At 40.5% G+C, this 21,451-nt stretch overlaps 1 protein-coding gene across 1 annotated transcript in view; it reads left to right on the top strand.

Moving 5' to 3' along the window:
- The window catches only part of TMEM255B (transmembrane protein 255B), a 67,781-nt gene that overhangs the window by 5,633 nt on the left and 40,697 nt on the right, over nt 1-21,451 (top strand). Inside the window, exons 2-3 of the mRNA XM_031056202.1 lie at nt 996-1,138; nt 5,687-5,749. Coding sequence (XP_030912062.1) covers nt 996-1,138; nt 5,687-5,749 — 206 coding nt within the window. The remainder of the gene's footprint in view (nt 1-995; nt 1,139-5,686; nt 5,750-21,451) is intronic.

Consider the following 21,451-nt stretch of genomic DNA (forward strand, 5'->3'; position numbering starts at 1 on the left):
AGCTTCCTGAGAACACAGGGGAGAGAGACTGGCCCTGCTGTGGCCAGGCTGTGCTTTCTCAGGAGCTCCATCCTGCCCAGGTGCAGTGTATGGTACCATGGCATCGCATGGCTCAGTGCTACAGGGTGATCCTGCACACTCCAAAGTGAGAACACCAAAAATGGAGACCACAGTTTGATTCACTTGGGTGTCTTTTGTTAGTTAGAGTCGTGTATTAATGGCTTTTTTAGTCTTACATAAGTCTGTGCTATGGGCTGGGGCCCTGGTGTGAGTAACCTCTGGCTACAGCCCAGATCTGCCACTGGATAACAGGTTAAGTGCCTTGGAGCAGGCTGCAAGCTGGAGGTGAGTGTGCTGGTTTTCACTTTGGGGTATCTGGACCCAAATCCCAGTGAGATCGAAAGGATTTCACTGAGCAGCCTCTGCTGGAAAAGTCTCATGTATCATTACCTGATAAGCTCTATTACAGCTTTGCTTCAAGGATACAGATTTCTTACCCCAGTAAACATGAAGAGCACATTCATTTTCATGATAGCATGCAGACCGCCTGCTAATCTTGTTTAAAATATTCATTTTTATGTTCAGGCCAGATAGAGTCAAATTGGCACTTCACACAGGTAAGAATTTAAGGCCTGCAGGATCTCACCAACATGAACAACAATTAAAAATGTTACTGAAGACAAGGCATAATTACCATTGTTATCATCATAATTATCATATAATTATCATTGTCACTGACTTACAGTTCAGTTTAATAAAAACTCATCTCATGTCTGTACCCAATGCATGTGCATTAAGCTATACTCTAGCTAACTCTACAGGTTTTAATTCCTTCTGTTGTCTGGCAGCAATTTTCCTTAGTGGGAGAACAACAGAGGATTATCTACAGAAAAGATTAACAAAAGAAAATCTTTCATATTTTTGTATTTGTTCTGCCATGATTGCAATTAAAAGCTCTTTTTCTTTTTCCCTCTTCCCCCGCTCACTCCCTGCAGGACAGTTTGCGAAAAGGAAGAAGACTTCCCTTTGGTTCACAGTTGCACTGCTGGTGGTGTCTGTTTTCATACTCACCATAGGTCTGGCAGCTACCACACGAACAGAAAATGTTACTGTGGGAGGCTACTACCCAGGCATTGTTGTAAGTAAAAAACCCATTTTAGAATATTAGGTACATCCAAATAAATTATTATCAGCTGTAAGTGGGAAGCTCTGATAGATTGAAAAAAAAAAAAGAAAAAAACCATTAGTCCCACGTCATTTCACAGGAGAGAGAGACATTGCTTTGTTTTGATCTAGTTCTACTGTGTTGTAAGGCAGGGGGGTATACTATTTTTCTAAAGTGCCCCAAAGGGAATGGATTTCAGGGAATGGAAGGAGTTCAAGACTGCACTGCACTGTGCTGGGCTCAGGGAACTGTGTGAAAACCTGTGCTAGACTCCCACTGGTCTCCATTAGAGGTGGGTGTCTGTGTGACTGGACAGTAGGCATGGGATAGATTTGAACAACCTTTTAGAAGTTTACTGTTGGATGGAAGGAAGAGCTACTCCACTCTTGGGTCTCTGTGCCAGGAATTCTGCTGTGTCCGTGGCAGGGAAAGCCCTGCAAAAGGACAGGTGGAGGCTAATCCCTAACATCATCTCTTGCAGGCTTGCTTCCAGTTCTCTCATACAAGATCCTGTTTCCAAAATTCTTAGTCTTGTTTTTGCCTTGGGAACAGACTGTTAAAAGCCTTCCTGCAGTGGGCACAAGGTTCACGCTCTGCCTGTTTTGCCCTGTGGTGCCTCTGCGGCTTCTGGGGAGGAGTAACCCTGCCTACCCCTTGCTGGTGCAACCCCCAGGCCCTTTCTGATCTCAGGAGAAGGGATCAGTTATATCCCAAAGTGTGTAAATGCCTGGGGTAAAACAAAACAAAACAAAAAAACCAAACAAAAAGACCAAACCAAACAAAAACCTGGGCTGAGTTTTAAATACGAGGAGTGTGGGCAGCAAACAGAGAAGGGTTGGGTCAGCTGAGGGGAGGTAGAGGTGAAGAAAGAAATTCACTTGTTTACAGTTAGACACTACTTAGATGGCTGCACTACTGCCAAGGTATGTTGTAAGGTACCATAATTTCTTGCTCTCTATGGAATGAAATGGCGAGGGAAGAGGAATATGGATCTTCTAATACTGTGCATACACCATTAATAATTTGTGAGTTAGAACTGTTCCTCCTAAACAATTCCTCTTACATCTTAGTGTTATGTTGAGAGCAGGACTTTCAGAAAGATCATTTTAGGATAATGATCTATAGGGACTGGTGTTTTAAAAATAGAGCAAAAAGCAGTTCCAGGAATAAGACCTCAACAGAATGATTTTCTCTTTCATTAACCTAAAATAGATAGATTAATACTGATAAAGGTCTCTTCCAAAATTTGACATAAACTCTTTTGTAAGACCACATTATCTGCATTCATCCCTAGAAAGAAGTTTCATTTTTAAACTGCTGTTTTTAATAAGTAATAAGCCCAAGTGTACAAAACAGGTTATTTCAGCATTTCGTTTCTTGTAGGAATAATGCAATGTCTACTCACTCATCTGAAAAACATCACCTGCTAAAATATTTTTTGAAAATCTTGTTTTCATTATTAAACAGATAGAAAAGCAAGAATTTATTAGAATGCTTTGAAAACAAAACCTTTTATTAATAATTTTCCTTTGTAATTGCCAATGTAAATGTCATCAAGATATTAAATATCACAAACATTTAGCAAGAATTAAAAGTGCTGTGCAAATCTTACATGGTATCTTGCCAAAAGCCTGGTCAGAGGTGTGTGACAGCACTGTTATGTTTCTGTCTCACTGCCAGAAGTGACTGACTCCAGAGCATCATCGGCAGAGCGACTGTCACAGAATCGTAGAATGGTTTGGGATGGCAGGGACTTTAAAGGTTATCTCAACTCTTCTGCCATGGACAGGGACATCTCCCACTAGACCAGGTTCTTGAAGTCCCATGCAACCTGGCCTTGTACACTTCCAGGGATCAAAGTCCCATGCAACCTGGCCTTGTATACTTCCAGGGATGGGGCACTCACAACTTCTGTGGGCAACCTATTGCAGTCCCACCACCTTCACAGTAAGGAATTTCTTCCTAGTATCTAATCTAAACCCACCTTCTTTCAGTTTGAAGGCATTACTTGTCCTATGTCTTCATGTTTTCTTGAAAGGCACCTCTAGGAATTCGAAGGCAGTAATTGGGTCTCCTCAGAGCCTTCTCTTCTCCAGGCTGAACAACCCAAACTCTCTCATCCTGCCCTCACAGGAGAGGTGCTCCAGCCCCCTGATTGTCTTTGTGGCCCTGCTCTATCCTCACTCCTGCATGTCCATGTCCTTGCTATGCTGGGAGCCCCACTGAAGGCAGCACTCCAGGTGGGATCCCAGCAGAGCAGAGAGGCAGAATCCCTTCTCACCATCACCTCCTTTAGAATGTTCTGAATAGCCCTCCAAAGGTGCTTCTCTTCTCTGCTGACAGTAGAGGGAGCTTAGAAAACCAGCATAGCCCTGATCCCAGATTCTCAGATACCTAAACCAGGGGAGTGAATTTGTCACCACATATTTAACTGCTGGGGTCAGAGAAAAGCAATAATATGAGGACAGACAGTGTTAATTTAAATTTAAAATAAGGTCTAGTTCTCATAGACTTCAGTAGTAAAATATTAATTTCACAGCTGGTAGATGAGGTGAAACCTCCACTGACCTTAGGTAAGCAATTTTGGTCTTAAAAACTATGCAGAATTAACCCTGCCTTGAAGACACCTATGAAGATGAGTAACACTATCCACTGGCAGAGATTTACTTGTTTCTAGAAGTATTTACAGAACAGGTCTTCAGGGTTAGATCCATAATACATTTTGGCTTCTGCCAAGTTCCCACTGGCTTCAAGAAGAGTTAAGTGCCTTAATTTCCCTGCATATGTGGTCACTTGTAATTTGTTTTGACAAAAATATTTTTTCTAAATACGTCTTTATAGTGCTAGGTATTACCATACTTATGCATCCAAAGTAATTGAACATGAAATATTTCTGTGTGAGATGAGTTAATATAATATTACTCTTTGGAAGGTGTCTGCATTTAGTAGATTAGTGCTTGAGCATCTGTTTGGACTGCATTTTTGGAATGGTCTGCAAAGACAGAGTCGGAACTGCTTCAGCCTCATTTCCTTACAAATATTGTTTATACTTAAATATTTAACGTCACTTTTCTGTGACTACTTACTGTATTATTTTGTTTGCTATTTCTATACTCTTTCAACAGGGTCCTCAGCACCATACTGACCTGGACTCCCAGAGCTCCCAAATAGCCTGTTGTCTAAAAAGACAAAAAACTAGCTCATATGACCCTAAAACAATCTCAGTAATGCTATGGCTTTCATCATGATATCTGTGATTCTGCTCCTTCTGATTTAATTGTTATTGTTCTGTGTTTGGTCATTCTTTTTGTTCGCATGGATATTACTAATTTTGTGTTCCCTGCATCAGCCATAAATGAGACTTTATGGATTGTTCCTGTTGGAATGAAAAATGGGGCTTGGAACCAGATGTCATTTTGATGTAGTTATCTTAATTTGCAAAGTTGCTGTCCCCTGAACAGAGTGTCCTTGCTCACCATTCCAAGTGTCTCTACTGTTTAGCTGTCAGCATAGATGCACTTGCCCACTCTTTCAAAGTCTCTGCTTTTAGTCCTTGTGCCTCCCTTTCACATAAATTTCCCAAAGCACTCAAGAGCAAATCTCCTTTCCCCACAGTGGCTTTCCTGAAAGCGAGTGACGGATTCCTCTGGTGATACCGAGCGGGCAAAGTGCTAGCTGGGATTTGCTTTCTGCTGTGAGCAGCTGTGCGGAACTGCAAGGAATTTACGGGCAGTGCCTAAGCCCTTGGCTGGGACATGTAGCCCTTAAAAACTTCATTTGTGCTTGGAGGAGAGGCTCTGAGCTCGGTTCAGATGCCTCATTACAGAGAGGGGCTGGAACTGGGAATCCAAGGAGTTTCTGCTGCTCCAAACCTTCATGGGCCCATTGTAAGGAGGAGGCTTTTCCTACCATCCCAATGTTGAAGCAATACTGGAACATTAAGGCCAGCTTACTTCAGTGTCCCTTCCTCCCCTCTCTCTCTCTCCTGTGGCTGTACTGGTCCTTTTAGCATTTTACCAAGGATTTTTTTCTGGGTTGTGTGATAGTGTCTAATCATTAAAATCAAACAGGTGTAACTCTAAGGGTTTGAACTTCGGGGAACACATCAATTTTTTGAGAAAAACTGTGTGCAATTGCCTAGAGCTTTCCAATTTTCAAAAATTATGATGTGTGGACTAAATGTAAGTGTTTTTTTCTCCTACTCTACTTAGTTTTTTGCTTTACAGTGTGTAAAACTATACATGACAATGGTAACAGTAGTCAGGTTATAGGTGTGTGTCTATACAGACTTCTGTTTACTGCATGAAAAATTTTGCGCAGAACTATGAAAGAGCTACAGTCCTGGTCATTTCCCATTACATTGTATGATTTACATCCAACAGTAACTTTCACCTTTTCCCTTGACCCACCCCATTTAGCCCATCTGTGTGGTGCATTAGCTCAGATATCACTGTGTGTGTTGCTATGTTGTCCAGATAAGCTGACCTCATGCATTTCTGTTGGTTTTGTTCTTTGCCTTAGCTTGGCTTTGGATCTTTCCTAGGGATTGTTGGCATCTACCTGGTAGAAAACAGAAGACAAATAGTAAGTAGCATTAATTTTAATGTTTAATTACATTGTATTTTAATTTAATTTTTTCTTCTTTTTTTGTATCAGATTGTATTAAATATGAAAAGCAGAGATTTCCACTTGACTTAAAATTGCTTCATCTGCCTCAAAATGTTAGTAATTTGTTTCACCATTTCTGAGAAGCGTTAGAGAAGCATGAATGGGCCAGTAAGTTCCTTTGTACAAGGCAAAACAAAAGCAGCTTACTTTGTTTTACTGAATTTACTTTCCTGCTGGTTTAGTGAGTTGAACTGACTGAGGGCAGAATCACTGAAGTGCCAGAGCTTGGCCAGGACCATGTAACTGGAAAAAGGATGGGAAGAGAGCAAAATAGCAGTTTGAGCAGCAACAAGCTACATGAACAGCTCCACCCTAGCAGATGATCTCATCCTGTCCAAGAAGTTTGTCAGGAACACTTTCCTGAAACAATATTTGTTAAATAGAAGGAAAAAAATCCAGAGCCCTTGCTATTAAGATTGCCTGGCTATGTCAGACAGGATCTGAGATACTGTGTGGTTTATTTGTAGATTTAGCTTGGCTTCCCAAATACTTTGCTTTTATTTATGTGCGGAAGTCATAGAAAGTCTTTGGGGCATCTGGGTGGTGTAAGGAAGGTGTAAGAAGGAGGAAGGAATTTGTAGAAATTCTTAACAATTTCCTTCCTCTTTTTTGCAAAAAGTAACAATTTTGGTTGAATTGCAGCGTGTCCAATGGGCATCTCACAGTAGACTGATTATAGTCAAGCATCACGAAATATGATTAATTTCATAATGCAGAGCTTTCCATGGTATAAATCAAGAGGAAGAACTGATGGATTTAGCTTGCATTTTACTAATAAGTAACTACTTTACTTACAAGTAGTCATAATATCACTCCTTCATAATGTATCATTCTTTTTTTGCATTACCTGTAATTGGCAGTAGTGTATTTGCAAGAATTCCCTTGCTTTTAACTTCTGTTTCTAGCTGGGTTTCACAAAGAAATAAGATTTATAAAGCTGTGGTATTTGTGTCTTCTTTTTCTGTTCACTGTTCCATTTTTTGAACATGTTGACCCATCTCAGGCAAATTCAGGAGGGAGGTAGAGACTTTAAAGGTGTTCAATTCCATCAAGTTTCAAGAAAATTCACAGGTGGGTAGAGGAGAGAATTGTGATTTAGTTCCCCCACAGTGGTAAAGGCTGAAATTGCAGCCAACCACTATTTAAAAGTAGAGAATCCAAATGGAATATGACCTGTGAGACGAAAATCTGCAGTAGGACAGGTGTCATTGATTTTGCTACTAACAAAACAGCTTAGTTAAGAACTATTGCTCCTGGTTTCTGCATCAGAGACCAGGGTGAACAGCAGGTTCCAAGTTGCAGGCTCAGTGCTGGGCAGATGAAAATAGCTTTATCTTCCACAGCATTCATACTACCTTACTAACAGGCATAACATTTTAGGGTTGTTTGATTTTTCACTTTTCTTCTAATCTGCCTCATGGTTTTCTATGCTTCTGTCCTTAGCAAAAGTTAAATGTCTGAAAAGCCAAAAGGTGGGTAAGCAGCAGTTAAAGTATGTACTCCTTGACATGTGTCATTTACACAAGGGCTGTGGAGACATGAGTGTCCAGTATGCTTGGGATTAGTGCCTGCTTGCATTTCCCAGCATGGAACAAGGAAAACTGCTTTCTGCTTATAACATTTACAGATGATTTGGCTGCTGGCAGATTGGGTTTCTGGGGAGCAGACTAAGAGGATACCTAGAAAGTTTAATTATGCATCTTGCCTTGAGAACCATCCACAGTGGGTCTTTTAACACTGTCTTTGCTGAGGCTGAGCTGATGGTTTTAAATCAGCTGGAAATGAGATTGAAGGGGTTTACAATGGAAAGCAGTAGTTATTCCTTGGGACATAACTGAGTATATTTGATTGGAAGGGTTTATGGCAGCTTTAACAAATTTGCAACCATCATTATAAAGATTGAAAGTAAGCACAGAAATGTAGAATAAATGTTATATACCTATACTTAAACACTATGTGCATTGCAGCAGGACAAAAGGGAGTGGAAAGGAAAAGAAATTGCTTACTCAGTTCATTCTACTTTAACTAGACTACCTTTGAGCAGTTACTGCAGTATAATTTGAATTTAACACAGTGTAGCTCTGACAGTTATCTGGCCCCTGTAATGACTCAGTACTTCATTTTTTATTTGTTATTTAAATTGAAAATAAATAAATAAATGCAAATTCAGTTGCACTAGGGAAAAAAGTCTATTTCAAATTGACCGTTCTACTTATATCTATTTCTCTTTTTGTCTTGAAGTTCTATTTCACTGTGACTTGTCAATTTTAAGTCCAGGTTCTTTCATGGCTGATGAAATGCTAAATGCAACATAAAATACGTAATGATTAGCAGAACCAGTACAGCAAAACCCCAGCACTCAGTAACTGATGAGCATGGAGTTTGAGAAAGAACAAAAGCACAGTTAGGCAGAGTGGACAATGGTCTGTTCTTAAAACATGACATTAATAATGTTGCACTTCTCTGACCTCTTTCTTGGCATCCCAGAGCCCACAGTGGGAGTTCAATGTGCTGACCAAGGTATAACCCTTAATTCAAAGGAACTGCTGCTTGAAGAAGCAGGCTCTGCCTCATTGACTAGCATGATTTCACTTCAGCTCTTGGCATTTGTGCTTGGCTCTGATATGCAAAGCTTGGCACCAGCAGAACAAAATTTCCCTTTGACTAAAGATTTGCACTGATTTGGGATGTTTCTAACTGGCAAACAGAAGGCATTTCAAGCATAATGTGTCACTGTTCCTTTTTGTCTCTCTTGCACTCTGCAAAGCAGGTTATGGATTGAAGGGCAGTGTATAGCTGGATGTTGCTTCATTCCAAAGGCACACTTAGTCCAGCCAGATGGGTGAAAAACATGATACAGCCCAAATCAAATGGATTTGATTGTAAGACATGAAGTGTTCGTGCTTGTTTGCTTGCTTGCCCTCTCCTCACATTACAGTACAAAGTATTTCTGGTTAGGAAGTGAGATGCTGAAATTACATACAGGAGTGGGGAAGGCTGGGTGTGCAGGGGGCTCCTGGCAATAGAGTTGAGCTGAGAGCAGTGAGTAGTGCTGAGGGAGAGCTGTAAGAGGTTTCTCCTCAGAAAATCCATATTTTCTGAGGAGGTGGCACGAGCTTGCACCCAGAAATGAATCACTCCCTGAATGTGCAATGTCGATGTGACACCATGCATGCAGTTTTAGCTGTCAATGCACAAACTGAGCAATGGCTCACAGCTTCCTCTCACACTTCTCTCCAGTGCCAGCCTCACCCAGCCATAGTGTTTGCAAGGCTGAAAATGAGCACCCTGAAGCTGTGGTGCCTACAAGAGCCATGGGGAGGTTCAAGAGCAGCATCATAGCTGCCAAGGTTTGAATGTTTGCAGCGTCACAGAGCCCTCACTAGGGCTGTGGGAGCTACAATGAGAGCAGCACAGCTGTGGCAGAGAGCAGGCAGGAAGGGCATGGGAGGAGGTACAGGAGAAAAAAGGGCACAGGGAAGATGGGGCGGGGTCATTGGAACAGGACTGACCCCTCATGAGGTGGTGAGCAAGCACAAACCTTGGTAACTAGGATGGAAGCAGCTGTGTGCAGCAGGTCTGACACCCAAAGTCATCCACTGCTGAGGCTTCCTCATGTATTCTTCATGCTAAAACATTTGGTTTTCTCGCTGACATAGCCAGGATATACTCAGATATAAATCTAGTGCTCAGCCTGGTCCTTGACTTGTTCAGAGAGATGGAGGCAAAGCTTCCAACAAAGCAGAATTTGAAAACATGAGGAAGGTACAAACATGGAGCTCTGCACAGAGACAGAAAAGGCAAAGCTATTTATTCAGGCTTCTCAAGGGATGCTAAGTTTAGGTCCCTTAATGTGCTTGCTTCCCAACTTCTGTCAACAAGAGTTAGATTTCAAATGAAGTGTTGAAAAGACACTATAGCTGAAGTTGGAGAAACAAAGCAATAATTTTCTCTTCTGTTTTCAGTTGATAGACTTCCCTTACAGTGCAAGCATCCCTGTCCTGCACTGACATTGTGTGAGGCAGGATTTTCGTATAATCTCTGATTATTTTCATAACACTGGACTTTACATCTGTTTCAGAATAGGGGATTTTTTGAAGCAGGTACATGTGTGAGCCAGCCTTCAGAAGAGGCAAACCTCTTCCACTTTTTTCAAAACCAATGTATCTTGTAAATTATGCCCATCAGAAAATGCCCACTGGGCATTTTATGTAAAGGTGATGGTTATTAATATATACACCCCCCCAAAAATACTGCTATATATACACCAATTAGCTCTGTTCAAACATCTTCTGTTTCATTTGCTGCTTGCAAATCAAACATTCTGAAGAAATTAGCTTTAGTGCAGATTTTGATCAAAGATACTAATTACTGATTGATTTCATATCACATATTGGGCTAATTAAAGTGGCTTGTTTTAATAAAGAAAGACCACTGAAATTCTGCAAATCCCCTGACACTATCTTTGATGTTTCTGTGCAAATAAATGGAAGAAGCCTTTACTGTTGCAGGGGAAATGCAGAAAATGTAAAGGTAATCTTTGTAATTACCAAGGTATTATTTCTCTTCTAAACTCTAGTTTGTGACAAAGTTAACAGCACTTCTTTCTTTCAGTGTTGATTTTCTGTATGCTCATATTTCACACAGTTCAGAGAGAAACAATTAATGCTCAGGTAAAATTGTTAAGAGTGGAAGAAATTAGTAATTATCCTTCTCTTGTTTAGCACCTTTGAAATTATTGAAATGGAAGGGACCCACTGATGCCTTTTCAGGCATAAATGTGTGCTAGGTTTTGTGGTGTGATCTGACTGCACATTTCAGAAACAGACAAGATTTATATAAGGATAATCAGAATAGGTTGACACTGACACTTGAATGAGCTCGAGTGGCTCCTCTTTATGAATCTGCATTTTTTCAAAATATAACAGCATCTTATTAGCTGACAACTTCAAGTATCTTATTCTTTGAGAATGTCTTCCTGCTCTCATGACTAGCTCTTCAAGACTGTGATGAGGTGCTCTTCAGAGGCATCTTGTTCTCTCCTTAGGTTCTGGAAGAGACCTTTAAGGGTGGTTTACACTACATTCTGGAGTGTAGTTAGCTAAAGTGTGGTAAGAAAAATCCTGTGTTAAGTGACAATTATATTTCTCTTCTATAATATTGAGGATATTACAGAAGATATCATACTGTAATTCTGTCTAATTTCAAGTTGAGAGCAGAGCAGCCTAAGTGTAGATGGCCCATAAGCATGGTGAAGTCTTGGGTAATAGCTGCCTTATTGTGCAGGAATCAGCTTTGAGGCCCCTTTTAACCCTTTTTGGAAGGGATTTGGGATGTGGTCTATCCATGGTAGGTCTGGGAAATCTGTGTTATTCCCTGTAATGCAGGAAGTTATTCCACAAAAACAGGACTAGAAGTGAGATGAATAACTGGAAATGTTTTGAAGGCTAAGTTATTTCAGCTGCAGAGGAGGAGGATAGGTGATATATTGGTGGGTATGAAAGCACCTTCCAAAATGAAGACAAGTAAAATTAAAGAAGAAAGTTCTGTGGGCAAATAAAATGTAAAGTGGAAAAGTTGTTTCTAATAGTATAGTATTATGAGAGACATTTTTCTATTATTAGTGTTATATAGTCCATGAATAAAGACTAAGTAAAATACTTTGGATTTCTTTATGCAGTTCTTTGACCTTGTGCATTTAATGTGAGGATTTCCAATTTATAATAAATTGACACAAAGAGCTCTTTTCTTTTCCCTCCTTTGCTCCTTCCTCTATCTTGCTGACTTCTGCTCCTCTTCCCTGTCTGACTAAAAATACTCTCCACTAGTTAAGTGAATAAAAATGTTCACAGCCAAGTGAGCATCAGACATAGCACAAGTTAACTGGTGGGGCTGCATGGGTAAGGGTGGAGAGGAATCTGTGGAAGGAGGGAACAAGACTTGTCCCTTTTGCCAGGAATAATCTGTTATATCAACTCACTGTGGTGTGAAACCATCATCTAAGTGTTGTCAGTGAGTTAAATGCCTGAAGATAGATAGCATAAATTTCCCAACAGTGTTGGAGAATTTTGAAGTTCAAAGACTCAAAAATAGATGCTTTCACTGTGTGAATTACCAAAGGAAGTGTGGGAGGTGTTTCAGCTCTTCCCTGATCTAGTTCCTTATGGATTGGCATTTCATATTACATGTCTACAGGTGTATCCTTTCAGATTTTACCAGCACAGATTCATCAGCTAGACATGCAAATATTTATTTATTTGTAAATATTTTAATATAGAAATCTACTATGAAATTATACCCATGTAATACATAACCTGTAATATATGCTCACACATGTACATTTATGCATTTACAGCTGACATGTCCTGGCAAATACCTGTAATAATGACAAAGAAGTCTGTGCCACTGTGCCACTGACATTATGTCTTTATTGTGCAAAATGCTTTTTACACTCTTCATAGATGTGCATGCCAGGTTGTTCCAGCTGGCAAACCTGTGATGGGTAGCACAGTCAGGTCTGTAGCAATCTTTGTGCTCCATCATCAGGGCTGTGTCTGACATAGCTAGAGAAATGGCCCCAAGTGCCTCCACCTGCAGCACTGGAGTTCTTCCCTCCCACACAGCCCTCTGCTGGTCCACTGGTTGTACCAGTCTCAGGTCTTACCCACCTCAAGTTTATCACCTCGCTGGAAGAGAGAAATGGAATGTTGGTTGCAAAGGGAGAAATTTTGAAAGAGATTCTTTGGTTTCTATTTGGAGAGCTTCCTTGTCAACCAGAATTACTTTAGTTTGCTTCTGGAAGCTTAAATTCAATAGAAACAGAAAGAAGATGTATGAATGAATGTATGACATACCTGTATGAATGAAAATGTCTTTCTACCACCAGACCTTATTTCCAGTACTGAAGTCTCTAAAGACTGTCACCATTGTTTTGAGTCAGAGACTCAAGCCACAAAGTCAGTTTAAGTTCTCTATCTTATTAAATGGCAGTGTTTTGGGATGTGGTTCCTTTCAGATCTTGCTTGGGAACAGCACATGGGATTAAGGGCATAATAGGGCACTTTTTAACTGCCAGTTTGTTTTCTTGTGCTGTTCATGCAATGAAAGTGTTTCTGTCACACAGTTGAAAACAAAAGTAAACTTTATGACCCATGAAATGTGTTTGTGGAACAATAAAGATGTCAATTACTCTTCCTAGCAAGCAGGAGCATGGGATAGAAAGTGTCAGTAAGGAATGTAATTTCTGGTGTGTGCATGGTGAAGAAGGTGAGGTGGGATGTGCCATGTGGAAAGGACAGGCAGTTTCTGAACCTCTTGTTGAAGAATTAGCTCAAATTAAATAGCTGAACATCCCTGATGGACAGATACAATCTTCTGGACCCTGCAGGTAGAATTTCACTGCAAAAAAACCCCTTGTAATTCATGCATTTCTATAAAAAGTGTGTGTGCATGCAATTACTGTATAAGGAAAGAGGATTTGTCAAAGCAGAGACTTTGGTGTAAAAACAGTTCTTGCTGCTAAACCAGTCACCTCTGACAGTCTCGATCTATGTAAATTCCACCATTTTTTACCAGGAAGCATAAACTTTTATGACACATGGTATGCTATATATTTTTGGGTTATTGTTCTCATACCACTCAGAACAGCTGTTTAAGTGATGAAATGACCTTGTTCCAGCTTAAACAATAAAAGAGCATCCATAAAAAGAAATATGTGATGAATTCCTATAATGTCAGCACTGTTGATCAGTGAATCTAAATTTGCTTCACTTTTGTTCCCTTTCCTTTAATGCTGTGTTTAGCTTTTTCTTTTAGAGTGAATTTGATGTCCTTAAATGTGTAATAATTTTTAACTGTTCTTATCTAAGTGCTTTTGTTGATGTTTGCAAACGGGAATTCTTACCAGTTTGAAGTGCCTACTGGACTAAGACTTGATTAAGCTGGTTCCAAAACCATTAGCATTTCTCTAGCTGTGAATCCAGATGAATTTTTTTCTCTTTTCTGTGTAAGGGTAGCCAGAGGGTGACACTACCTGGAAAAGCACACTAGATTGAACTACCCTGAGAAGCCCCAATGCTGCCCTACATAAAAATAGGAGTCTGAAACAGAGGAAAGGGGGCTGATCACACACCTGATTTAATGGGCTGGAAGAAAAGTAGAGCAGCTATTTAAAAAAAATCTCTCTAAAAGGAATGAAAACACAGAGCATATGCACTGCACCTCCCTGAAATAAGAAGGTCAGCCAGTAGGGGGGTTGGATCATTTCAAACTTGGGACAAAATACAGCAGTGCTGTTTGAATGAGTTGAGTAAAGCTGAGATGTGCTGCTGCTAGTAGGAAATCAGGAACTGCATTAATGGTTACCAGGATGGTCTGGGATTGCTGGATGTTGTGAAGGCTTAAAAGAGCACTATAGATAATAAAGCTAACTCTGCACCGGGGTAAAAGCTTCCTTTTTTTGGGTTTCCTTCTGTTTCTTGTCTTAGAAAATGTAAAGCTAGTACATTTCCATCTAATATTTTTTTTAATAGTTTTAATAATATTTGCTGGAGTACAGTGAAGTCTCAGATTCTACCAAAATCTCAGGAGACCTGATAGTGCATCATCAGTGGTGGCATTTTTAACTGAATCAAGACAAGCATTTTACTCATCAGTGAATGAATTATCTTGAATTTAATATGTGTTCATTTACACATAAATCATATTCATTCTCTGATTGCAATGTAATGGTGACTCCAGTTTCAAATCCTTAAGTGCACAGAAACTGCTTGATATGGGTTTTTTATTCTGTAGATTGGTCATTCCAGTATAGATTTGCTTTGCTAAAACAATTTGAAATAATTTCCTAGCTATTCTAAGTCTGGTTTTGTAGCTGATATTAGATTATGAGAGAAGGAAGAATGTATTAATCAGCTAACCTTTCCCAGTAATTTTGTTTCATGTTTTGTAATGGCTATTGATTTAATTCCTACCAATCTTTCATTGCTTGAAGATAAAAATATGGGAAAATTTGTCTTTATTTCATAGAATGTTTTTCACAGAAACTGTATTTTCGTGTGTTCTTCAAGTTAGAAAAAAAGACAAGATGAATTACAGAAAGCATAAAGCAAATGCCTTGGCACAAGTTAAAGATTAATGCTCGAGAACATTTCTAAAGGGTGAAAGCAACAGAGAGACCTAGATCAGGGAACTATTAGAGCTAGCATACAAGCTTTTATTTGGACAGTACAATGTTAAGGCAAAATGTTTCCATGCTACTTTTCTAGGGACAGTATTGAACTATGGGCTTTTGTGCCCTAAAGGGAAATAGCAAGCAAAGCTGGCTGGGTGAGCCCTCCTGTCCTGGGTGAGCCCTCCTGTCCTGGGTGAGCCCTCCTGCCGTGGGTGAGCCCTCCTGTCCTGGGTGAGCCCTCCTGTCCTGGGTGAGCCCTCCTGCCGTGGGTGAGCCCTCCTGCCGTGGGACCCAGCACAGCCATCACACAACCCTGGGCCTGTGTCAGTGTGCTCAGATGCTCAGTTCCCCCATCTCCATAACAAACGGCCACAGCAAGTGGCACAAGGAGAGTTCCCAGCAACTTGAGCAGTCTGTTTATCTGATCAGTAAAGTAGTCCCTGTCCTAAAGACGTCTGTGTGTGCCTTTAGGAGCTGGAATAAGCAGGCTAAGGACCTGTGCTCCCTTTTGTCACAGGCATATTTTATGGAAAATTCTTTCGTTAGGATCTTTTCTCCTGAGAAGCTGAGAAGCCTCAGCTTCTCCATGTTTCGCTGCTTTGGAATGTGATTTGGAGAATTGTTTACCCAGCATGTGAAGTTGTTTTTACTTGATGACCGACAGCCACCTTTGTCGAGGTTGTGAGCAGTCACAAGATTTTATCATTCCTTTCCTTTCCATTCCTTGCTATTCATCTAGCCTTTTGATGAAATCCTTTCTTCTATTCTTTTAGTATAGTTTAGTTGAGGCAGAGTGGAAATTTTCCAAGGTAGAAATCCATTTTGATTTAAGTAGAATGTACATCTTTGAGTTAAGTCTGTAGCTTGCTGTTAGTCTGACTGCCTGTTCTCTTGAAGGGCCTGTGCTTGGAGGGACTGCTTCAGCCAAAAGACAAGAGATAAGGGGAAAGTGGGGAGGCACACAGAGCAGGGCAACCTGACCCAGGAGTTCTTTCTGAAGAATTAGTAGCAAGTGTCACCGAAATCAGTAGAATGAATATGTATGAACCTATTGTGAAATTGCATGCATATGTATCTGAGAGGGAGATAAAAAGAGATCTAGAGTTCCCAGAGGTACGCATGTCATTTTAGGAGAACGATTCCCACATGCGTCTAGCACTGTAATAAACATACTGGCTTTACAACTTTCACAAAAGTTGTAGAGTTTTGTTTATCTCCGCAAAACATAGTATTTAATTTTATTTTAATATAATATATATAATAATAAATCAACCTTCTGAAACATGGAGTCAAGATTCTCATCTCTTCCCTTATCCTGGGACCCCTGTGAGCACCACCACATTTGGTGACCCTGAGTGAGGAACATTCCTACACCCTTTCTTTTCTTACTCAACTGTGCTGCATAAACCTGCTTGGGCTGGGGGAGAGCCAGGACTGCTCAGTCACCCTGTTGCACATTTCCCATGCTTGGATACTTCTGCAGTTCCTTGCCATTGTGTGTAGCCTAAATGATGAATTATCAACAAAAGTTGAGCAGCAGTACCACTGGAAGAGAAAAAGAGAAAGCAATGTGCCTACTTTTTTACATGCCTATGTATGATAAAAATTAACTGTGACTACCTAAGGTGTAACAAAAGATGTTGCAAATCCTGCCTTTCACAATTTTGCCCTTCAGGATGTAGGGCAGGGAAGAAAAAAGATAAATTTTCCAAATGAAAATGTCACTTTGATTTTGAAAGTGGATTTTGATCTTGTTTTTTCTCTTTGGCATAATAATTTATAACTCTCATGTGGTTTCTGTATTCTTTCCCCTTTGTTTATCTAATTAATTCGACCTTTTTATGCATGTGACGTTGCTTAAATGTCTCATGGGACTTTTCTCCTGCCTGTGTTACACCAACTGGCCTTTTCATGTTGCTATTTTTCCTAATTATCCCTGACACGATATTGGGAAACAGCAGACTTCTTCACAGGCAGTAAAACAAAAGTCTTCTTGACCACAAATAACAAAATAACGCCAGTCCTTATGATTTATTCATTACAGCTAAAACATAGCTTTTACTTTGATAATCCCTAGGACTGTAAATTACACAGAACAGGTGAAACAATCTATTAGTTGCTGTCAGCACTTCTGCCTCCTTCCCTTCTGTCATGGCTACATGGTGTTACCTTCTCATTTGCACTGAATCTAGTGCTCATCTCTCTCTGCAGTGTTCTGATTTAACTCATTTGAGAGAATAAGTAGTTCCTGTTTGGGTGGGCACAGGAGCTGGGATGAAGGGATGCAGCCCTTTGGGACAGAGAGCAGGAGAAAGGCCTGGACAGCAGGGAATCAAACTGAGGACTGGAGAAGAAAATGCCCTTTGAGTTGGCAGTGAGCAAGCAATCACACAGGCTCAAGTCTATGCCCTGAGATGCTATTAGCAACAGAGAGAGGGAAGGAAATCTGAATCTAAGATCTTTGGTTTTGCTGATAATATTGAACAATATTATTTGCTGATAATATTGAATAATATGACTGGACTTGCTGAATTCAACGGTGATTATACTGTGAAAAGGCCATAGGTTTCTAACTTGGTCACTTGATGTAAGGATGAGACTTAATCTAAACATATGACAACACAATCATAGAGTCACAGGATGGGTTATGTTGGAAGGACCTTAAAAAGAAGATCACCTAGTTCCAGCCCCCCTGCCATGGACAAGCATACCTTCTGCTAGGCCAAGTTGCTCAAACCCCATCCAGCCTGGCTTTGGACAATTCCAGGGATGTGACATCCACAGGTTTTCTGGGCAACCTATTCCAGTGCCTCACCACCTTCACAGTAAGGAATTTCTTCCTCATACCTAATCTAAATTTTCCCTTTTTCAGTTTGAAGCCATTCCCCCTTGTCCTCTCACTACATGGCCCATATAAAAAGTCCCTCTCCAGCTTTTTCTGTAGGGTTCCTTTGGGAACTAGAATGCATAGTTTGGGCAGTCATGAAAGTCTTTCATCATTATGAATTCTTGTGATTGTAACCGGTGCACAGCTATGACTGGAATTGGCATTAATGAATAACGAACGTGATGTAATCCCATCTCCTGTGGTGTGACAACCCTCCAGACCCTCCAGCAGAGCCTCAATTACAGCCATGCCATTATTTAAGAACCAGCCTATGGAAAGAATATGTTGACAGGCCATAAACTGTGGAGCATATTACCTGGTTAGTGAGAAACTTCCTAATTAGCTCAGTTGTGAAAACTGTAGGAGTCTTGCCTATGCTTCATTTTCATCACAGCAGCAAAACATCTGTCCTAAGGGCAGGAAAAAGAATTGGTTGTTGTGTGAGAAGCAGCCACACAGGAGAGGGCATTCCAAATTAGCGAAAATTAATTCACAATTAAAGTACTTATTTACAGGCACATTTCACAAGACAGGCAGTGCTTAGTTGACAGCAGCATCTGAAATACAATGCAATGCAATGAGTTGAATTGTCTTAATTTTGCAGGCTATTAATCTATAGACCTGCTGAAGTACCATGGTAACAGATGCAGCTCCTGGCTGAGATTGGTTGTTCCAGCTCCCTGGTTGCACCAGGGTGAAAAATCATTCTCTGTTTTGGATTTGTGATGTGAGTTTTTGTAAACTTCTACTCTTACATCATTATCCCCATTGAAAAAGTGCAGCAGATTTATTTAAGCCTACAATTCTGATCTTGAGGACATGGGGAAATCAAACCAGTAAAAAGGCTCACAAAATTAAACTGTAATTTGGGTTATGGAATGTTAGGGGCAGCCTAAGGAACAACAAACTGCCCCATGCATTTCTTTTCCAAATACTTGAACCTGTCTGGGAATAAAAAAGGACTTTACAAACCTGTGGCATAGCACTGACACACTCTTTTGCAAAGACTTAACTTTCTAGAGCAAAAAATATTGAATGACAGAGGTTGTCAATTTACATCAGTCAGGATAATTCCGATTCCTTTTCTGCCTGGAAAAGAATCCCAGGGAGTCTTGATGAACAGCTCAATGCTTAGAGACAGTGGAGGCTGTGCAATGCAGAAGTAGCCATTTAGCATGAGGAAAGTGAGTCTGTTAGATGTAATGTAAGTTGCATCCAGTACCGAGGTGATTTTGAAAACAAAAATCCATGCATTTTTCAGTCTCAGATCTACTTGGTCTAAATCAAGAGAATGAAGCATCTCACACAGCATCTGGTGCTAGAAATGACTGTCATTAGTGGAGAAGTTGTGCTCTTTGGTTGAGGACAGGTAGAGGCTAAATTTGAATCGTGAGGAAAGCAGGGATGTGCCAGAATTGAGAGTCTGGCTAGCTCCCAGAAGTATTCCACAGAGATATTTGAAACAGCCAGAGAGGTGCCAGCCTGTAGCCAGCATGTGCTTCTGCTGAGGAGCAACGTGTTTTTCTGTGGGTCTGCTGGCAAACGTTGGCTGCAGGTCTCTGTGTGTCACACTAGGGATGTGGCACCATCAGTGTGTCGTTCAGCACAGAGTGTGCCTGGGGACCTGAGGTGCAGTGTTTGTGTGCAGTGTGTACATGAGAGTGTGCCTGCAGCTTGGCTGGCTTCATCAAACTCAAAAATCCTCTTGGGTCTGCTCTCTGGCCAACTCTTAGGGGAATCCTTGTGGGATACTTAGCTGCCAACTGCCTGTGCCAGGTGCATTTCTGGCAGCTGAACAAGAGTCTGTGACCAGCATCTCTGGCCACTGTGTGTCCCCTGTTGCCTTCACTAGTTGCACTTGTGCAGGAGGGTGACAGTGCAGGCAGTGGTGTGGTATGCCTGCTGAAGGACAGGAGGTTGTCCAAGACAGGTGAATTCTGAGAAAAAATGCATGTCTTTTCTGAAAGAAGGCAGTATGCAAGAATTTAGCAGTCCAGCCTTTCACTAGTTTTACTTTTTAGTGTGTTTTCATAGTTCTGTGACACAACTGAAGATAGATTACAGCTCTTTAGTTAATACTGTGTACAAAACTCCCTCATTCCATGTGCTGTTTTGTTCTCCCTTTTGCTAAAACCCCTCTGTTAAACAACTGCCTTTTGAGTTTGATTGTTAGGCCCACACAGTACAGTTTTCAGTGTTTAATAGCTGGTTTTATGGCTCCCTTGTAAATAATCAGATTATTGTATTCTATACAAGAACCAGGAGTAAACATGTTCTGATGGCAACAGCTGTAGAGAAGCCTTGCTGCACACCAATGGAATAGCAAAAGCAAAACTGTTTCTTGAATAACTGTTCAGATATATTGCTATAAATAATGAATAGCTGTCCTGACAAAACATAATGCTGTTGAAAATGGAGATAAGACGATGTGATGGATCAGTATTTATTTTCTTTAAAGTGTCATTTCTTTTACCTGTCAGCAAACATTCTCTATCTTTAAATGAACTGCATTTTTTCTCTTTCTAGACAGTCCTAGGCTTGTGAACTCACTGCTCCACCAATCACCTACTACTCAGGAAAATTAGCTCTTGAATTTACAACAGCTCTTCATTTGGTTGTCCTGGCAATTTTCAGAAGTAATTAACTTTGTACTTGGTTTTTTTTATGTTTTTCACATTCTTAATAAGCACTGAGAGATTTGAGAGAGAATATAAATCTGTAATTTTATTTTAAGGAATTTTTTAGTGGTGCTCTTGTATTATCACTTCTTTTGTACAAATATATATAAGGCAATTTCAGTCATAAAAAGCTCTCAGTGTCATATTCTGCCACTTAGGCATCATGATAAATATTACTTCAGTCAAGAAATGAAGCTGATTCTAAAGGGACTGCTCACTGAAGTAGTTACTAGTAGTTATGGATAAGAACAGCAGGCTCTGGCTGTAAACCTTTGACTTGCACACAATTCCTTGGAAGCATAGATGATCTCTAACATGACTGAGAAGTGCAAAGCTCCTTAGCTTTTTTCTGTAGCTCCTTTCTATACTGTGATTTACAGCACCTTTTTATGTGGTCTCCTAAGGCTATATGGTGAAACTGAAAGGCCAGCGCACTCATTAGGTGATTTAAGCTATCTCAATGAGTGGAAAATGTTGGTTTGGGGATTGTAGATCATCAATAAATTGTTCATGTGTGAAATGAAAAGCCACCTTGAGGTCAGCTTCCAGTAAATTCATCTTGAGCTCAGGCAATTTGGAAACACCTGGCTTAGCCCACTAATTATTTGATTGACTGCTATGACTTGAAAAACAAGATAGAGGTATCAGACAATAATGGCTTAATCAGAACTTTTAAACCCTGCTGCTTTTTCAAATAAAGAGACCAGGATCTGTAGCAAATGCAGGTGCCACAGGGCAGCACAGCCCACTACTCTGCAGTGATAGGAGTCCACAGCCTTCTCAATCTGGTGAATTGAATGCCAAGATCTTTAGACAACCATTCATGGGACATGACCTTCCACCCTGGAGAGCCATGGGATAGCAGAGGTTGAAGGGTGATG

Source organism: Geospiza fortis, unplaced genomic scaffold (genome assembly GCF_000277835.1).
Source record: "Geospiza fortis unplaced genomic scaffold, GeoFor_1.0 scaffold192, whole genome shotgun sequence".
NCBI lineage: Eukaryota > Metazoa > Chordata > Aves > Passeriformes > Thraupidae > Geospiza > Geospiza fortis.